Source organism: Brienomyrus brachyistius, chromosome 1 (assembly GCF_023856365.1).
Source record: "Brienomyrus brachyistius isolate T26 chromosome 1, BBRACH_0.4, whole genome shotgun sequence".
NCBI lineage: Eukaryota > Metazoa > Chordata > Actinopteri > Osteoglossiformes > Mormyridae > Brienomyrus > Brienomyrus brachyistius.
The window spans coordinates 32238928-32258299 of NC_064533.1; the positions used below are offsets into that span (position 1 = coordinate 32238928).

A 19372-nucleotide genomic window follows, 5' to 3' on the forward strand; every position below is an offset into this window, starting at 1 on the left:
GGCCTATTTCTATTATTTTTTTACACAGGAGTTGGCGGTGACAGGGCATATAATAGACTTAACCTGAAAGAAACTGCTTCGAAGTCAGTAAGGAGGGCTGTGCTGCTGGATCCTTGAGTCAGGTGCTTGTTCCTAACAGCTCCGGGGTGAGTTTCCCGAAGCCGCCTTAACGCTACGGCGTTCGTTAGTTATATCTTTTAACACAGAACTTAAGAACGACGTAGCGTTAAGAAGGCTTCGGAAAGTCACCCTACGGAAACATTCAGCTGTATAATTCGAAAAAAACGTAGACGGTTTTGAGTAAACGTTTCGACTTAAAAGTATTCCTTCAAATAAAATTACACTTGGGCCTATATAAGCCCCGCGACCGAATACTTGGATAAGGGATTGAAATATTAATTGATGTATTGTATAGGTAACCATGCGAGAAAATATCTCCCTCTTGTGGAATAATGCGAGAAATGCATTATGCAGACGCTTTTCTCTTAAATGATATTTAGTATATGTATTGCTATATTTACACAGTATTTATTTGGTCATTTAACCTTGAAATAAAATACGTATTTTATTATCGTTGACACTGGGGTCACGTGACATGTGTCCAATCGATGATACAGGTCTGCGTTTCTCTAATTTGACAAGTGTCTGTCAGTTCTTGTTATTTTCCATTGGTTATATAATAACAAAAAGCAATTAACTGGTATGCCTTAACTGGCCCAGTATATAACATGACTGAATTCACAGACTAGTGGTAATGCCAGTTCACGTAAAAATAAAGCAGGAATGGATTTGTGGGACTTGGGCAAAATTAAACGAAATTATCATGATAAAAATTGGTTCTGAATATTAGCCATAATTTAGGTTTACGGCAATGCTTTGGTGTTCCTGCGGGTCAGTGGTTTACCTTGAGTAGTGTGGGATTCAGAGACATTTTACCATGCAGGAATCTAGTCCACCTATTTATCAGTTTAAGTTTTGATAAATAGCTGCTTTTCCTCCCAGCTTGAAGCACCCACCTGGCATCAAGTTGCATGTCATCAGTTCGCCTTGCAAATACACAGGGGATTACATGCATTCAAATTAAAATTAGCGGCGTTAATCCCATTACAGAAATACCCACAGGATTCTGTTTTGTCCAGGTTAATATTTAACAGCTGATTTAATAGTATATACAATAAACAGTAATGCAACATTGTGCATATAAAAAATAATGAATAGTCAGCATCTATATTTTATAATATAATAAGCATTGATCTGGGTATTTTTCTTTGGCCAGGGAAATGGTGACCCAGTGTGATAGTGAGAACTCCGCTTTATTCCATATACTACTGGGAATATTTTGACTTTAATTTAAAATGCTGTTAGCAAAAATGTATACATTCATTGAGGTTAGTAACACTGAAGATGCATGTATGAATTGATATATATATAACATACAACAGTATAAAAATAATCCAGTAATAAATAATAGTAATAGACTCAAATTTTTTGTGAACAAAAGCTAAATAAATTACCAAATGTTTATCAAATAATTCCATAGGATAATTTCTATATTACAAAAGTCAAATTGCAAACATGCGATATATGAAGTATGTTAATAAAGTCCTTAAATTATAGTGCCATATGGAATCACTGATATGGAAAGAATCAGCAGCCTGTGCCGGTGACCATAAGGTTCACAGCTCGAATCCCTGGGGATCCCTGCTTTGGCACCCTTCCCTTCAATTGACCAAATTGTCCAAATAGAAGCAGAGTGATATTGTAAGACTGTTACGTTAATGTGGGCTGAAAAGCAACTAAATTCATTTTTTTAAATTGAGCCATTCACCAATTTCTTTGTTAACACATTAATCTCATGGTGTCACAAAATACTTGTATTGTGTAATTTTATTATATTTTTGGCAGTACTAAAACCTCACACTTACAGTACAGGTTGTTGGTTCGAATCTCACCTCTGATCTCTGTGTGGAGTTTGCATGTTTTCTCCTTATTGCATGGGGATCTTCCTGCTGTCCAAAAGACATGCAGTTACATTCATTTCTGTCTCGAAATTGCCCATAGAATATGATTATGTGTATTTATGCCCTGTGATGGGCCCCCCCTACAGCGTTGTGCTGCCTGAGACATGATCCAGGCCACCCGGATCAAAATAAGTGCTTATAAGATGGATTGACATTTCGAGGGTTGAAGTCAGAGAGCAGCGTATTATATTATATTATTCAAATTACCAAATGGAATTCAAATCAATCAAAACAATTTGCTGTTCTTTCCTGTAAAATCCATGTTGTATAGATTCACATTAAATGAACGAACAATTCACATTCCCACTACTTGTGTTCCTTTATTGTCGTTCAGCAGAAGCCCTCAATGAGGCCAGTGCAGCAATGACATCACATATTGACTAATGAACTGGGTTTCCGGCAGGAAGGAAAAGCAGTGACCTGCTAACTGGTGACCTTTACATAGCATTAACCTTTCTTGATATCAGCGTCTCACAAAAATTATACTGAAATTGTGATATCAGCATTTTAAAATTTTCATATAAAATGTTTTAAAGTTATGTTTGAATTTGTGTTTTCTAATATGACGAGAAAGCAATCTGATGTCAATGACACAACTTCCCAGTAATACATAAGCTACGTGGAAATGCTTACAGAAGTTTTTTTCGAGCTATTTCATGCATGCTTTTCAACAAGAAAAGAAGCACATTTTAAGGTTATGTGTAAATTCATGAAAGCTGAAACTGTTCCTATAGGTAAGAGCTAAATTCAGTTACTAATTAAATTCCAGTTTTGAAGAGTACGAAGAATTCATGAAACATGTCTAAGATGCAGCCAATGATTATGAAAAGGACAATATTTTATAGGTCTTTTATATGTGTCACACTGAGTGCTGAAGCAGATTTAGCTCTTCCTAACTGGTTACATTTGTTTTTTCTTCAGTTGGAATGCCAAGTCATTTAATAATGTGCCAATATGCAGGAATAGACTGATCAGAATGTAGTAGATGGTAGTATATCAAAAAATTGAATCTCAAACTAAAACCTAATATGTAAATAAATTTGATATACAGCACTGTTGGAGCTGTTCATACAAAGCTATAATTAATTATTATAGGGTGAACTCCCAGTGTTCCACTGTGGCGCTGTATTCAGGGGTGCCAAAAGGGGAGGGGGGAGGGGTTATGTGATGTGATGTGATTTTATAGGATCCAGAATCTCTAATAGTACCCCTGGCTGGCAGTTTATTGTTGTCTCCTTGGCCACAAATGACATGTACTAAAGTATTAGGAATTTACAGAGACTGGTAGGGGTCGAACTTGGAAGAGAAAGTAGGACTCAGCAACTTACGTTACAAGCCTCCGGGTTTCAGGAACCGATATTCATTTAACGCACTTGACGTCTAGGTTTCAATATTTTATTGACATTCCTATAACATGAAGGTTTTAAACTATTGCTCTGATCTTGTTACGAAGCTGTGGTATGTAAAGGTAGGGAATCCAGATAGAACATTTAGAAAGTGGGGTATCAACCCCTTCCATTGAACACATTTAAAAAAACTTTTTATCAGTTTTAACAAAATTTCGGAAACAATATCACATTTGAAAAGTTTGCTATCAAATTAGAAGATATCAGTGTATAAATGCCAGTCATCAAGTATAAAACTGTATGAAGTTATTATGATTTTAAGAAATGGAATTGCGCAGTTCATAAGGGAAGATGGGTGGGTGAGTTTATTTCGGTAATTGTATTATTATTGATGTATTCATCAATTGTATAATATGGCTGTTCGGTATCATATTTCATAAATCACCAGATCCCGTGATCCAGTATGTAATGCACATGCTAATCCGTGTCACTGGAAAGCGTGTGTTTCATTCAGCCAGTCATAACACCGCGACAACCACGTCAAGGACAAGGACAGGGGGAAGGAAGGGGTCGATCCCGGGATCTGGGATAGGATTGGTGCGGCTGCTGGTCGAGCTCACATTACGCCCAGTGCACGGTGGTGCTGAGCCGCATTGCTAAAGAGGCGCTGTGGCTGTATTCGCCGATACCGGGTATAATAGCCGGGGGAGTTGAGATCTAAGGTAAGCGGGCGAAAAATCACGCGTGATAACAGGATGACTTTAGCTATGCGCAGTTAGAACATCTTCCGTAAACTTTTATTGCCATGCCCAGTGGGTGGACTGTGGAGGATTGCGCGTCCGCCGTAATATTATTCATTTAGGGCGTTGAAGTGAATTTCGGCACATTCATTGGAATGTAGCCGGAGAGTTACGGCCTAAATATAGACACAAGGGCCTAGTTTAAAGCAGATCGGATAATCAAATCCGGCGTGTGGGGTGAGAAAATGGCCTTGGAGTAGTTCATGCTAAATTATCATGGTTAGAATGGAAATAGTGATAAGCGTCCTCGCAAGCCGCTGTCATTTCAGCGCTACTGATAGGGCGACGGCCACTAGTGTTAGCCACGTGCTAACTAGCTAGCTTTCAGATGCACTTAGAAAGTGTAGTTTAAATATTTACCAAGAATCATAGCGGAATTGTGTTTTTCAAAGGAAAAGACCGTTTGTAACACGCGTGGACTTTGCAACACATTTGGTTTAACTTTAGTGTAACCGCTGTCGCGGGTATACTTGTATAATATTAAATAACGCAATAATGTTCGGTTTTAATTGCTGACCCATCGCCAGTAGAGATGCTGCGGCTGCTGCGGAGACACCGCGGCGGATGGATGACTCGTGGACAGCGCCGGTCCCAGCACAATGGGCGCGTGATGGCCATCCGGCGCGAGGACATCAATGTATGGGAGAGGCGCGCGCCCCTGGCCCCACGCCACGTCAAGGAGATTACAAATGCAGGATATAAGGTCCTGGTGCAACCGTCCAACAGGAGGGCCATCCACGAGAAAGTAGGTGACAAGACACAATAATCACCCGTTTCTTAAGCGCCAACATCAAGATGTTTATGTCTGTCATGCATAAATCTTGGAGTTTGCGTATGTGGGTATCTGTTTTGACATCATGCCCGTCCTCGATTTTTGATTGAAGCACTATTATTTATGCATGAAGGAACCACCTCGAAATTAAGCCATATGCTCTTCTTCAGTACTACGAGAAAGTGGGTGCAGTCATTCAGGAGGACATCACAGAGGCTTCCCTGATCATCGGGGTTAAGAGGCCACCCGAGGAGAAACTCTTGCCCCAGAGAACCTATGCATTCTTCTCCCACACTATTAAAGCTCAGGAAGCCAACATGGGGCTGCTTGATGACATGCTGAAAAAGGTAGGCAGGAAATTTCATGGTGACATTCGTCTGCTCCAGCCATGGTTATTTCAGTGAAAATAATTACAATGGCATGAAAGCACTTGTAATCTGGGGGTTTTACTTAGTTTTTTTTCTGTCCAGGAAGTCCGTCTCATCGACTATGAGAAGATGGTGGATTCCAATGGTTTTCGTATTGTTGCCTTTGGGCAGTGGGCTGGAGTGGCAGGTGAGGCTTCTCCTGGACAATGGGTGCCTTTTACTTTAATAGAATCACACTATAAATTTAATCTCTTTTAATGGTGACTTCAGCACTTGTCAGGTAGTGTTCAGCCATTAATTTAATCTTTGTTCCAGAGCCTCTGACAGGTATGTTACCTGGACACTTTAGGTTAGCCTTCTCAAAAGGGTAATGTAGACGTTTAGGAGTTAATGCATATAACAATACATTATGTAATAACATCCCATTATGGGATGAATATTTGTTACATTTTGTTGAGTTATTACATAATGCAGTGTTATTACATAATGCGTTGTTACATCACAGCAATACTGTGAATTAGACTGATCTTGGTGTTTAGTCTTCAAAGCCTCTGTTTTCAAGCTTTCCTTCTCTTTTCTTACAGGGATGATTAATATTTTGCACGGTTTGGGTTTGCGTTTCCTGGCCCTGGGTCACCACACTCCTTTTATGGTAATGGGTGTGTCTCCTTGTGTCCTTCACATATTTAATATTGTTATTTTCTCTTGGCCTGAAATAAACACTGTGCCCCCCCCCCCCCCCCCCCACACTTTACTTTCAGCACATCGGCATGGCCCACAACTACCGGAATGTCAGTCAGGCAATACAGGCAGTGAGGGATTGTGGGTATGAGATCTCGCTGGGTCTCATGCCCAAGTCGATTGGACCGCTCACTTTCGTATTCACCGGGACCGGCAATGTGTCCAAGGTAGCCAGTGCCACCTGTCTGGCAGGGCGATTTGAGGGAATGAAAGTGTGTGTGCTTAGCAGAGGTGGAGGTTTCAGGTCCGGAGAGTACAAATCCAGACCAGGATTTTGTTTAAACTAACCACTTGAGTATAAAGGGTCACAGTCACAGAGTACTCAACTGGTTGGTTGAAACAAAATCTCGGTCTGGATTTGTACTCTCTGGACCTCTGGTGCTTAGTCCTTCCTGATTTGCCAACTTTCCCCTTTTTTCAGGGTGCCCAAGAGATAATCAATGAGTTTCCCTGTGAATTTGTGGAGCCTCACGAGCTGCAGGAGGTGTCAAAGCATGGAGGTGAACATTTCTTTGCTCTTATTCAAATTTATGACAGGTGCAAGGACTTGCAGTTCCCCTCTGTGGCAGACCTGTTCGAATCACGGTCCCCAAGGTCCGAGCCCTGCTGATTTCCCAGCCTTCCTTTACCTGTGAGCCGGGTGTGAAGCCCCTCTGGCCAATCAGAATCAGTAATTATTAAACTAACCACCTGAGAGAACTGAAACCAAGGCCTGGATTTAGAGTCGAGGGCCAGATTTTAAAAGGGGATCAATAAAATGCCTCTCAGTAAGTTTCTTTCTGTCTTGGTTTCTGTCAACCGGCTTGTTTCTCTGTCTCTGTCATAATATTAATATGAGGAAAGGTCTATTAAATGGTAAGACGGCTGTCCATAGCAGTTGTAGTGTTTGAGTGCCTGTATTTTTATTTATTCCTAGCTTATCCTGTTTTGGGTATTCAGATTTAACCAAAGTCTACGCAACAGTGCTGAGTCGTCATCATCACCTCGTGAGGAAGAGCGATGGGGTGTATGACCCACTGGAGTATGAACAACACCCTGAGCGCTATACTTCTCATTTCCGCGACAGCGTGAGTCACCAGTCCCTGTTCTTCTAGTTCCTGGCTCAACCGATTCTTATTTTGGCATGAACCTCAGTGTTTTCCCCAGGTTTACAGCTTGGGGGGGGGGGGCAGACGGACACCGACAGGATTCATGTGTTTCGTAGGAGTTCATGTGTGAGTGAATGGTGTGTGAGTGTGCCCTGCGATGGGCTGGCCCCCCATCCTGGGTTGTTCCCTGCCTCGTGCCCGTTGCTTCCGGGACCCCCCCGCGACCCAGTAGGATAAGCAGTTTAGAAAATGCCTGGATGGATGGATGGATAATGTACAGCCACACATTGGAGCGACAGGCATTGACAAGAACTAGTATTGCACATAGAAACTACCGTGATCTGGCACTATATTGAAAATAAAATTTAATAAAATTAACTTAACCTTCACGGGGGGGTAGGGGGTGCCATTGGAAGGGGCAGGGCCCCCCCTAAAATAATGGTAGGGGAAATCTCATTTGTATTGAGTAACACTCAACTGCTGTGTGTGTTTGGCCTGAACACTGAGCTGTTCACCTTCCTCGCTATCTCTGGCTCTGAAGGACCCAAGTCAGCGAAGATTGTTTCCCAGAAGCTCACTTTGAAAGGGGAGTTTCAGTGTGAGTCCATGCAGCTGGTTCGCGCTCAGCTGCCCCTGTAGCTTATCTCCAGTGCACCTCCAGTGCCTCACCTGTAATGGTCTGTTCTGAGCTGTATGCTTGCAAAACAGTTACTCAACACTCAGGGAGAACACTTCTCTACTAATTTTAAAAGTTGTCTCTGGTTCAAACAAACTGCAAAAAAAACCACACTTTTATTTATTAGTAACATTGTGTGTCCTTGTTAACTTTGGAAAAGCACTGAGCACAGCATGCTGCAGAAAGCACCCTTTTCCCCGTCCTTCACATTTGAGCTCCTCTCTGCTTTTGATGTTTTTAATAAAGGATGATTCTTTTCAAATGTCTTCTGTAATTGAGGCACATGGGTTGTGCCGATTCTGCAATAGCTGCAGTAACAAAACTGCATTATTCTGTGGTTGGTTGAGTGGATTCAGCGCAGTGTTGTTAATGTAGGGCTGCTCATTCTCGTGATGTCTTTGTGGTATTGTCCTGACGTCTTGAGGCGGATGTTCCCGTTCTGACGTGGGTCTGCCCTGTGTAGATCGCGCCCTACACCACCTGCTTGATAAACGGCATTTACTGGGACCCTCAAACCCCTCGCCTACTCAGACGGCTGGACGCACAGAGGCTGATGCGACCTGTAGAGCCTTCTGCAAAGGCAACGGAAGGCTGGCCCGAATTACCTCACCGGTGAGTGATTCGCAGGCATCCAGTATCACTTGAGGCTTGCGTGATCACTTGAGGATCTCCAGAGCATCAAAATAACATGCTTAAACTTAAATAGTCCTTAATATTCATGAATGGTTCTGCTTGCTGGCTGTCTAGAACAGGGGTGGGCAGTCTTATCCAGAAAGGGTTGCTGTGTGTGTGAGTTTTCGCTGCAACACTCTAATTAGATTACTAATTAGAGGACTGATTGGCTGAAGAGTCCTCACTCTGGGGTTTGAACACCTGACCTAAAGGTTATCCCAAAAACACGCATACACACCGGCCCTTTGCGGGTCAGACTGCCCACCTCTGGTCTAGAAGGTAGGGTGACCCTCATGCAGACCACTCTTCTGGCAGTTTACCTGAAGTTATCTTATTCTGGAGTCGTCTCAATTCAGCCTATATCGAGATCCTGTACATGCATAAAGTTGGCCCGTTCTAAGAAATTCCAGCAACCCTCAAATTCATTGTGTTTGTTTGTTTAATTGTTGAAAGGAATGTTGTAATAGCAGACAGAATGTTCTAGAAGAATGCTGTCTGTATGGTTGACAGTCATCACCATTAACATGATGGCATTACTATTTTCGATTGTTATTTTTATTACTCATCAAGTCAAAAAAGACGCATAACGTCTGATGGTGTCTAATTCCCATTCGTGTTCTGAATAAGCTCTCATTTTACTGAATGCTAACTGGTTAAATAAACCCAGAAGGCTTTGCCCTGTGTCTTTAGTGCATGATCCCACCAAAGCTGCTGTTCAAAGCTCTGTGTCGGGTGCAACGTCACGGACAGCCTCTGGATTCGGGCGCCGTTTCTGTTCGTTACCGATAGCATCTCTGTGAGGAATAAACTAGTCCGGGGGTGTGTCAACAGTCCCGCCCCCCGGCCACACGCTCATGCTCATTGGCTCTCTCTCACAGCTTCCTGGCCATCTGCGACATCTCCGCCGATGTGGGAGGCTCCATCGAGTTTATGACAGAGTGCACCACCATTGATAAACCTTTCTGTATGTATGATGCCAACCAGCATATAGATCATGACAGGTACAAAACAAGCACAAACGATTGAAAATGAATGTTAGGAAAATAAATACAATTACAAAATACATTTTCTGTTCTGTTATACCACTGAAGCTTCTTCATGCTGTCCTTGCGCAGTAAGTCATTGTGTGTTTCCCGCAGCGTGGAAGGTACCGGCATTTTGATGTGCTCCATCGATAACCTTCCCGCTCAGCTTCCCATTGAAGCCACCGAGTACTTTGGGGATCGGCTCTGCCCGTACATCTGGGAGATGGTGAGAGTGCGATCGCGGTGCTTTTTCTAGCGATGCCTGCTTGAAGTCACAGAACCCCCCCCCCCACACTGCACTGCGTTCCTTGTTCTGTGCTCCTTCTCAATATGTCCCGTCAGTGCCTTGCATCCCCTACGATGTTTCAAAAAATAAATAATTAGCTAGTGAGTACAGTCAGAAGATCGTAGCTAGCTAGCTGGTCAGTAAAACATGTTGCTTCAGCATCTCCTAAATACGTGACGCGTTTATTTAATATTTAGTGACTATATGCGGACTCCGAAACCTCAAGAGTCCCACTCAATTGCAAGGTAGCATTAGCAAGCAGCTACATCTGGACAATCTGCCTTAGCTGAAAGTGCTGGTGTCAGTCTGCTTCTCTATTGGCTTCTGCTCTGTTCCTGCAGCTTCTTTCAGATGCCACAAGACCCCTGGAGCGAGAGGATTTCAGCCCCCAAGTCAGAGACGTGAGTTATAATCCTGTGGGGGCTTTTTATTACCGTCTGTACCAGCTGTTTGTGGTCTAACGTTGGCCTTCTGGGATCCCAGAGTCCCAAACATGAAGGACGTCCTTCTTAATGCTCAGCTCGGGTGAAACCTCCATACTGCGCGTTCGTTGATCTGTCTCGCTGTTTCCCAATTAAAGGCTGTCATCACATCAAACGGAAAGCTCACCCCGAAGTTTGAATACATCCAAAGCCTTCGAGAGAAAAGGTACCCCCCCTCCCCCCCTTCATTCCATCCTTCTTATTCCTAGATTGATCCGGGAGCCATGCATTTTTTTGATGACATCACATCCGCGGCATGTCTGTTTTATGCTAATTAGGAAAGAGTGACTGACGAGCTGCTTTGTTCAAGAACATGAGTGCGTTTGCTTGCCATTTTTGGCCGCCTGAGGTGTTGAAGAGTCCTCAATAGAGGTCACCTCCGGGAAAATAACGCAGTTTATGTTCATCACACCCAAATGTGGTCACGTGGGGGTGGATTACTTTTTTTTTTCCCTTTTGCTGTATTAACATTCTGCCTCATAAATGGAAGCAGAAAAATGATTTTTCTGAGGGCCCATGTAGAATAACAGTATAGTCGTGTCTTTAGTTAACATACTGAAAATGTAACATTTCAGTAACTTTTATCATTTTCATCATGTTAAAAGGCACGTTTCCATCCTTATCCATCAACTGCCGAAACTGACAGAAAATAGTCTTTAAATGTGTTTAACAAATGACTTAACATGATTTAAGTCTCTCAATTTTCTCAATCAGCAGTTCAAAGAAGGATAAAAATGGTTTCGGCTTAACCGTAGGGTCACGGTTCCCACCAGTAGGAGGCACACTCCTTTCGCACCGGCACTAGATTTTACTTGCTGACTGTTCTGTCTATGTTGTCCCTGCATGCTGATGTTGCGCAGTGCAGTGATGTGTCTTGCTTGGCATTTTCCATGGTAACTCCTCACTAATGTAGAACCGGGCGTCTGTCAACATTAATCGGGCTCATTTTCACCCAACCTGCCCTCATTTGTACTGGAGCCTGAGGTGGCCCTTATTTTGACATTCACTAATGAGAATCACATTAGCGTAAAATCATGCAAAACATCAAATCAGTAACTGATTTTATTCTATAGACGCTGTGTATTTTCACAGTATTCCTTTATCTTTGTATAGGCCTCTCATTCAGCGGTCTTTAATGCAGACTGTCATTTATCAGATTATTACTAACCACATCACCTCCACTCTTTTCATTTCACATTTGGTTTGTAGGGCTCTCTGCAGAGTTAATAGCTTTATTGTTTTAAATGCAGCCTTCTGTTTACCTGATAGTGTCTGTAATTGAAACTGGCAAACTTGTCAGTGCTTTCTTTATGCTGAAGGGGATAAATGCAAATAATATGAGGTTTCATTCAGATTTAGTTTTAGGATGAGGGATAATTTGCGCATTTGATCCTTCAACTCATTGCTCGAAATTCTCAATATTTACCTGAATACAGACCCACCTGAATGCACCTTTTCAAATAAAAGGCAAAAGAAGACGGTTTTAAAGGATTGAATTACATGCTTATGCATGCAGTGGTGTTCCGTTCGGTCTGGTAAATAAGTGCTTTAGCTACGTGTTTAATGCTCTTATGATTGTCCACGTACACTGAATGCAGGTGCAGTATACATTTCTGCTGGCTCTGCTGTCGTTTAATTTTTATTCATTTAGTTGGCTTTTTTTTTTAAGTTAACACCTGAATGTGGGCTATTTCGGTAGCAGTTAAGAGATCGTCCCTGTCTGGACATGGCCCTCGCTGTAGTAGCCTGACCCATTTGAAGATGGCTGTTGTATGTCTCTCTCCAGGGAACGGGCGCAGATTCTGAAGGTGAGCGGCAGGAAACGGGTTCTGCTCCTGGGTTCCGGCTACGTGTCTGGTCCGGTCATAGAGTACCTGACGCGAGACTCTAACACTCAAGTAACTGTGGGTAAGGAGCGTGTGACTGCTTCAGAAATCCAGAGCTTCAGCAAACATGCATAACAGAACTTCATAATGACCCACTGCAAGGTTACAGTTTGGATCTGGTGTCATAAGCATCTGCAGAAGTTCCCATTGGGTTTTCATTACCCGTATCAACTGTCCTCTTCAGCATCTGTGGTTCTGAGCCAAGCTGAAGACCTTGCAGCAAAATACCCCAACACCATCCCTATCATGCTAGACGTAACCAGCCAGGAGAAACACCTGGAGTCCCTGGTCAAAGACCACGATCTGGTCATCAGGTACGGAGGGCGAATGTGAAACAAGCGATCAGCAAGACAGCAAACGCCTGGGGTTTCGGTGAACGGGCCGTGTTTGTTTTTCTCAGCCTGCTGCCTTACGCACATCATCCCTTGGTGGCGAAGCACTGCATCAGTAAGAAGGTCAATATGGTGACGGCCAGCTACCTCAGCCCGGCCATGAAAGACCTTCAGCAGAGGTACAGTACACAGGAAGGGTGCAGAAGTGCCGTCTACAGGGGAAAAGAGTGCCTCACTGTCAGTTGATATACAGTTGAGTTCCTGTCCTGTCTGTAGTGTGTAGACACTTCCAACAGTCCTGTTTCCTTTTTGTTATTCCATTGGCCGTACGGGTTGGACTGCAAGGCCTTCGTAAATGTCCTGCGATAGATTCCCCTGATCGGTTATCTGTCTTCAGCGCCAAAGAGGCAGGCATCACCATAGTGAATGAAATGGGACTGGACCCTGGTATCGACCACATGCTAGCTATGGAGTGTATCGACCAGGCCAAGGTTGATGGCTGTGTTGTAAGTGTCGCTCTTTGTGCGCCTTTTTGCATGTGTTTGAGTATTTTAGGAGCAGGATTATCACGTTACACTTAGATCTGCATTTTCCATGTAGGTCAGTGGTTCTCAAGCTCGGTCCTCGGGCCCCACTGCCCTGCTTGTTTTGCTGGTATCCCTGCTCCACACACAAGTCCCAGCTGTCTTTCAGCTTCTGATTGACTGAACACACCTAATCCGGGTAATCAGCAGTGTGTAGGGCAGGGATAGCTGGAAAACAAGCAGGGCAGTGGGGCCCGAGGACCGACTTTGAGAACCACTGATGTAGGTACTCTGCAATAGTGAAATTAAAGATGACGGTATTCATTACTACTAAAATTTCCATATACAGCATTTTTCTGCTGTGTAATTTGGGAGATTTTCCATTTTTTTTCTATACCATGTTGTTGTTTACAGTCACCGGTTTCATTTGGCTTCGGCATGTTTTGTGAATGAAAAGCAGGGTGTCCTTCCCTTAACGCCGCTGGTGATCGTAGGTGGAGTCCTACAGCTCATTCTGCGGGGGCCTACCCGCCCCTGAGTGCTCGGAAAACCCCCTCCGCTACAAGTTCAGCTGGAGCCCCTACGGCGTCCTCCTGAACACCATCAGCCCCGCCCTCTTCCTGAAGGACGGCAGGGTGAGCTGGCTCGGGTTGGAGGGGGGGTGGGGGGCCTCGCGCGTGGGATTATTTACACAGCGGCCTGCTGCGCTCTCCTCACTCACTGAATCATTGACACTGAGTCACCTGACAGCTGCTGCTGCTACAGCCGTGTTCTGCTCACAGTTGAGTGTAAGCAGCGTGTGAAACAAGCGATCAGCAAGACAGCAAGGGCAAAATAAGCTTAAAAGCTTGGAATAAAAGCTACTTTGTGTGTCACTCATATAAATGACTATGGAGTTCAGGAATATGGTGCCAAACAGGTCTTTCTATGGGAATATCGACACAGGTCATTTCGACACGCCGACTTTGGTAGCACGTTTGATCATTAATTTTTCTCGAATGTGCAGGTGATGAACATCCCTCCTGGTGGTGCCCTGCTGGAGTCGGTCATGCCCATGGACTTTTTCCCGGGATTCAATCTGGAGGGTTTCCCAAACCGGGACAGCACCAAATACGCAGAGCCGTATGGGATGGAGTCCGCACACACGCTGATCCGAGGCACACTGCGCTTTAAGGTGCGCCCCCTGGCACCCGGCCACAAAGGATCGCGTAGCCGGTTTGGAGGGACTTGGGAAATTCCTACAATTCCCTCCACTCTGTCTGTCATGTCACCTCTGAGAAGCTGAAATTCTTGTATCAATTTACAAACCAGACACGTGCCTTAAATGCTGTGGCCCACACAGACGTTAGATGATTACTGATAATGTTTAAGTGTCATATTTTAGGGCACAACGTCTGAGGTGCTATTTTGATCAGTTTACAAGGCTGCTCTGTTTGGCCTTCGCCTGTGTCGGTCTCCATGAAAGAATGGTAGGAATGTGAGAAATGTCTTCCTTTGTAGGGTTTCTCAAACGCGATGAGCGGATTTGTGAAGCTGGGTCTGGTGAACACTGAGCCCTGTCCGATGCTCAGCCCTGCGTCTGGCCCCGTCTCCTGGGTAAACCTCAACCCCTCTCTGGGCTTTTTACGTTAACTCGGTTTGGAATAGATAACCAGAATGTCTTTGACGTCTCAGATCGCCTTTGTCACAGTACAGATGTTAATATTTTACAAAGGCCTGTAATCCATTTCTTCAGCCGCAAATGAAGCGCTTCTATAAAATGTGGCCTGACTGATCTGCTGTCCCCTCCCAGAAAGAGCTGCTGTGTCACCTCATGGGAATTCCGTCATCAACCAGCGGATCTGCCTTCCAGGATGCTGTCTTTGACAGGATAGGAAGGGATGAGTACAGAATGGAGACACTCAAGTGGTGAGATGTTTGTGGAAGCTGCTGTTAGGGCTCAGTGGTGTCATTTTGGAAGGAGAATGCTGACATGAGGGTGGATGTTTATATTTACTTATTTATCTTCAGGTTCGGCATGCTGAGCTGTGAACCAGTGCCGCAAGCTGACACGATTTTAGCTGCCGTCGCCAAACACCTGGAGGCGAGGCTCCCCTTTGGTACGGACGAGAAGCGCTGTGTTAGCGGCCTGTGGAAGGCATGGAACCTGTAACTCTGTGCATGTGCTTTGTAACCGCAGAGAAGGGAGAGAGGGACATGATCGTCATGAGGAACGATGTGGGCATCAGACACTCCACCAGTGAGCTGGAGACGAAACACATCAGCCTCGTGGTGTACGGGGACCCCAACGGCTTCTCGGCCATGGCTAAGACTGTGGGCTACCCCACGGCCATCGCTTCCCGGATGGTCCTGGATGGTCAGTGCGCCAGCAGTACCGGCGATAGTGTGTTAACTATGTCACATGGTCATTCGCCAAGACAAACGGGGCACGTTCCAGCAGTCCAAACTCCAGTCGTTTGAACACAACACAGGAAATTAACATGTCACGTCATTTCACCCGACTGTCACAAAGTATTTGTCCTTCAGAAACAGTACATTTTGTGCTAAAATAAATATACTTTCCTTTCAGGTGAAATTGAGACCAAGGGATTGGTGTTACCACTGACTAAGAACATCTACGCCCCGATTTTAAGACGGCTGAGGGATGAGGGGATTCGGTATAGCACAAAGAGCTCCTTCTCTGAATAACTGCAGTACTTCATTGAGAGAGATGAATGGCGTCACACTTCCACTGGGCAGAACACATTGTGTACGTGGTAGAAAAGATGCTGGGCTTTTTTCAAATGTTACGTGGAAGCTGGCATGCAGCGCTCAGGTCACTACATGAATCATGCCCCCTCAGTGGTATTTATCCATTAGAACATGTATATACGTGTGTGTGTGTGTGATTGTGCAATCCTGATGCCTTAAAATCAGTGTTTCCCAGCCTGCTCCTTGGGGACCCTCCAGATGGGCCACGGTTTTACTCCCTCCCAGTAACTCTGCCACCTACTGGCATCCTCACCACTATCTATCATACTATCTTTAGACAATTTCGTGTTGTCACATGTGCACCTCAGATGTTTGCTATTTTTGGTATCAAATTCTATGAAGTGGATACATTATTTTTAGAATACAATTTTTTTTAAAATGTTATATAAACCCAGTTTTGAGGAATACAACTTTAAACTCCTAAATTAAGGAAAATTTCAGGGGAAAAAAAATCCAAATTGAGTGGTTGGCATAAATTATTACTAAGTGAAATGAATGTGTTATGATTTAAATGATGTTCTAAGTATGAAAGTGAAACCGGAATGTTCTTTGGGTGATTTTTTGGTAAAGGTAATGAATATATCTTTTAATCACTCCTCAAATTTTAACAGCTAAAGGATGTTTCCCTGCCTCCTAAAATAGAGAATCTCTTTTCTTTATAGCATCACAGTGTGCGCTGATTTTTTGGTTCCTGTACAGTTAACGGACATTCACTGGAAATTAGCTGGTCACTACGTTGACTTTACTGACAGCCCTGAGCAGAGGTGGGGCAAATGTCCAACAGGCCACTGGCCGTGCTGATTACCGGCTCTTCCTACAGCTGCTGTAAGACTTGCGGAGTGCTTAACCATTTCCTGCTCTTTTGTATTCCATGGAAATAAAGGATGGGTCTGTTGCAAAAGGTGCGGCTGAATCTTTGTGTGGATGAAGTGCACATTCACCCCTCTGGGCACATAGGAGCCGGGTTAGTGCCTCAGTGGCAGCAGGCTTACAGGTGGGCAGCTCAGAACTCGGGGGGTCACACACACACGCTTGGGTCTAAAAGGTTAATGCTTAAGGAACTGCAAGCATTTACAGTTCATTGCAAAAGCCTCTGCTGCTTCATAATACTACAGGTAAACATTCCAGTGCATTAATGTAGCGTAACATTGCTACAGCGTTTTCTATGAACTGGTCATGGTACTTTTCAAAAAGAAATGTCTTTCAAGGAAGTCAAGTCTTTTTCCAAGAATTGATTTCTACCAAATAGCTTATAATTATAAATCAGATTTTGCAAATCATGCTGTGAGAATGAGATGCACAATAAATATATTCATGTCCTAGCTAATGATAATTGATCAAATAATACTTTTATTAAACAACAATATAAATTAAATATGCTGGTTTTAAGTCTGCTACTACAGCATTGTAAATAAAAGCAGAAAGTTGTCGATGGTTCCATTGTGTGCATCGTGAAAATACAAATTGCGTTTTTTTTTTTTTTTTTTTTTAAAACTAGTCCCTTGAAAGCACATAGCAGTTAATTTAAGAATGTTTAATCTGGGGCACCATGCACAAGATAATTAGAAATGTAATTACTTAAAGTTTAAAACACAAATTAAAGACCTGCAGTCATTGTCTGGAAGCTTGCCCATTCTATCTGATTAAATAACTGGACTACCACACAGATTTTTAATTATTAAATCATTTTTGCAGGGGTTATTCTATGGCTAGACATGCAGTACGCACGCATGCATGCATACACACACACACAGCTACCTACTATGCTGGAGGATTGGCAGACTCTAAATTCTGCAAATGTTGCTCCCTTTCAGCTGGAAGTACTCCAGCTCCAGGAAGCTCCAATCAGTTGTATTACAAAATTCTCTACATTATCCCTGCAATGTTCTTCTCCAACTGGAGATCTTCCATTTGACCCCTCTTTTAATACGATTTTATAAACGGTTGGACAAGTACATTAAACAAATACACTATTCCTTGACTCTACAGAAGGGCTGTTCAAATCCCGGTCCTCGAGGTCCGAACCCTGCTGATTTTCCAGCCTTCCTTTACCTGTGAGCCGGGTGTGAAGCCTCTGAATCAAGGTTCAGATTGAAGAAGATCAATTTGTTTTTGTATTGTGTTTTTCTACAACATTACATTTTCTCAAAGTGCTTAACATCATCTCTGCCCGAAGCCCCCAGCGACCAAGGCAGAGGTGACAGTGGCAAGGAACAGCTCCCTAGGACAGGGGTGTCCGATCATATGCGCAAAGGGCCGGTGTGTGTGCGGGTTTTCGCTGCAACTCCAGAATCAGATTACTAATTAGAGGATTGATTGGCTGAAGAGTCCTCACACCTGGGTTTGAACACCTGACCTACAGGTTACCCCAAAAACCTGCACACACACCGGCCCTCTGAGGATAAGATTGGACACCCCTGTCCCTCGAGGAACAAACCAGAGTCAACCGTCAAATCAGCACAAATCCGATTTTTCTGATCTCAGAAATTCCTAATCAAAGCTCCAAAAGAAAAATACATAGTGATGTTTTCTTAGACAATGTAATAATGTTGGAATCCCTGCTCTCCATGACTTGTATGAATCTCGTTTTCCTTTTTGTTTGTTTGTTTGGTTAATGGATTAAGAACACCAGCAGCTCTGAAACAGCGTGGTCTTTATTGAATTTTAACAATGACGCGAGACAACTAACCAAAGGAAAATTCAAGGATCTTGTTCGATTAAAAGTCCGGTTAAGGTAAACACATTGTTAAATTATATCTGTGTGCAACTAAAACAAAAGTCGGTAATTCATGCTTCATTAATTTCAATTATCTACATACGTTTAATATCAATTGTTTAAAACCTCTCATTTAATTATTAGAATTCAGCCATACCTTTCAGAATGACTAAAAAATGATGCAGTAGTAAAATATAAAAGTCTATAGCTATAAATAGAGTTTTGGTCCATTGTTCTTCACTATAATACTATCTGTATTTACATATTAGAACATTACTCAATGGTCCTATTCAACATTGGGATATCTAACAATGTATTTACAATATCTTTGTGTGAAGTTGAGCAATGCCCAAATTTTCAAATCTACAAAAAGAAAATAAAAAGATATTAAAAAGATGGACCCCCCCCCTTTAAGGGCTAAAACAGGAAAATTAGAGAAACTAGCAGTGAATTGGGGAAAAAAAATTAGTATAAAATCTGTTAGGAGTTCAACGGGAACGATATAAAGGCACACATTACAAGATCATGTCATTTCCAACAGCAACGTGGAGTCAAAAAAGGGGGATTCACAGCATTTCTTAAAAAAAGAAGGAAACGGTTTCAGAGAGCAGAGGTTTGAGGGTCCGTTGCCATGGTTACACAAGGGACTCCAAACTCTCGGCAGCATTGCTGGAGCTGAGAGCAGTCCCGTTGTTCTCTGTACTCTGAAGCGCTCGCTCATCTTCTTTCGTGCTAACGAGACTCAGGATTGCGTTGTAGAGGAATTGGTACTGATCCTGGAACAGCAAAGACACTGGTGTTGCCTTCTATTATAACCTACTATGTTATAAACAACGCAGCCTACTGATATCTATAGAGAATACACTGGACTGTTGGGACGTATGTA

The 19372-nt window shown here is 43.3% G+C and overlaps 2 protein-coding genes across 9 annotated transcripts in view; one reads left to right on the forward strand and one right to left on the reverse strand.

Moving 5' to 3' along the window:
* Positions 1 to 3885: 3885 nt before the first annotated feature.
* aass (aminoadipate-semialdehyde synthase) lies at positions 3886 to 16671 on the forward strand. 3 transcript variants are annotated; one of them, XM_048969840.1, is made up of 24 exons: positions 3886 to 4089; positions 4695 to 4912; positions 5110 to 5286; positions 5410 to 5494; positions 5892 to 5959; positions 6069 to 6215; positions 6470 to 6548; positions 6988 to 7115; positions 8276 to 8424; positions 9363 to 9485; positions 9624 to 9735; positions 10137 to 10196; positions 10376 to 10443; positions 12064 to 12185; positions 12348 to 12477; positions 12564 to 12674; positions 12893 to 13001; positions 13514 to 13654; positions 14026 to 14193; positions 14520 to 14615; positions 14812 to 14927; positions 15030 to 15118; positions 15199 to 15375; positions 15589 to 16671. In XM_048969840.1, the coding sequence occupies exons 2-24, from the start codon at positions 4700 to 4702 to the stop codon at positions 15705 to 15707; spliced, it is 2787 nt and encodes a 928-aa protein (XP_048825797.1). In that variant the 5' UTR covers positions 3886 to 4089; positions 4695 to 4699; the 3' UTR covers positions 15708 to 16671. The 3 variants fall into 3 exon arrangements, with proteins under 3 accessions (XP_048825797.1, XP_048825807.1, XP_048825818.1); XM_048969850.1 differs by having other exon boundaries at positions 4698 to 4912; XM_048969861.1 differs by lacking the exons at positions 3886 to 4089; positions 4695 to 4912 and having other exon boundaries at positions 5148 to 5286; positions 5414 to 5494.
* Positions 16672 to 18406: 1735 nt separating this feature from the next.
* Positions 18407 to 19372, reverse strand: part of ptprz1a (protein tyrosine phosphatase receptor type Z1a) — a 45802-nt gene continuing 44836 nt past the window's right edge. For all 6 annotated transcript variants that reach the window (XM_048969798.1, XM_048969789.1, XM_048969805.1 and 3 more), the window contains one exon: positions 18407 to 19262. In XM_048969798.1, the coding sequence (XP_048825755.1) occupies positions 19122 to 19262 (141 nt within the window). In that variant the 3' untranslated portion in view covers positions 18407 to 19121. The remainder of the gene's footprint in view (positions 19263 to 19372) is intronic.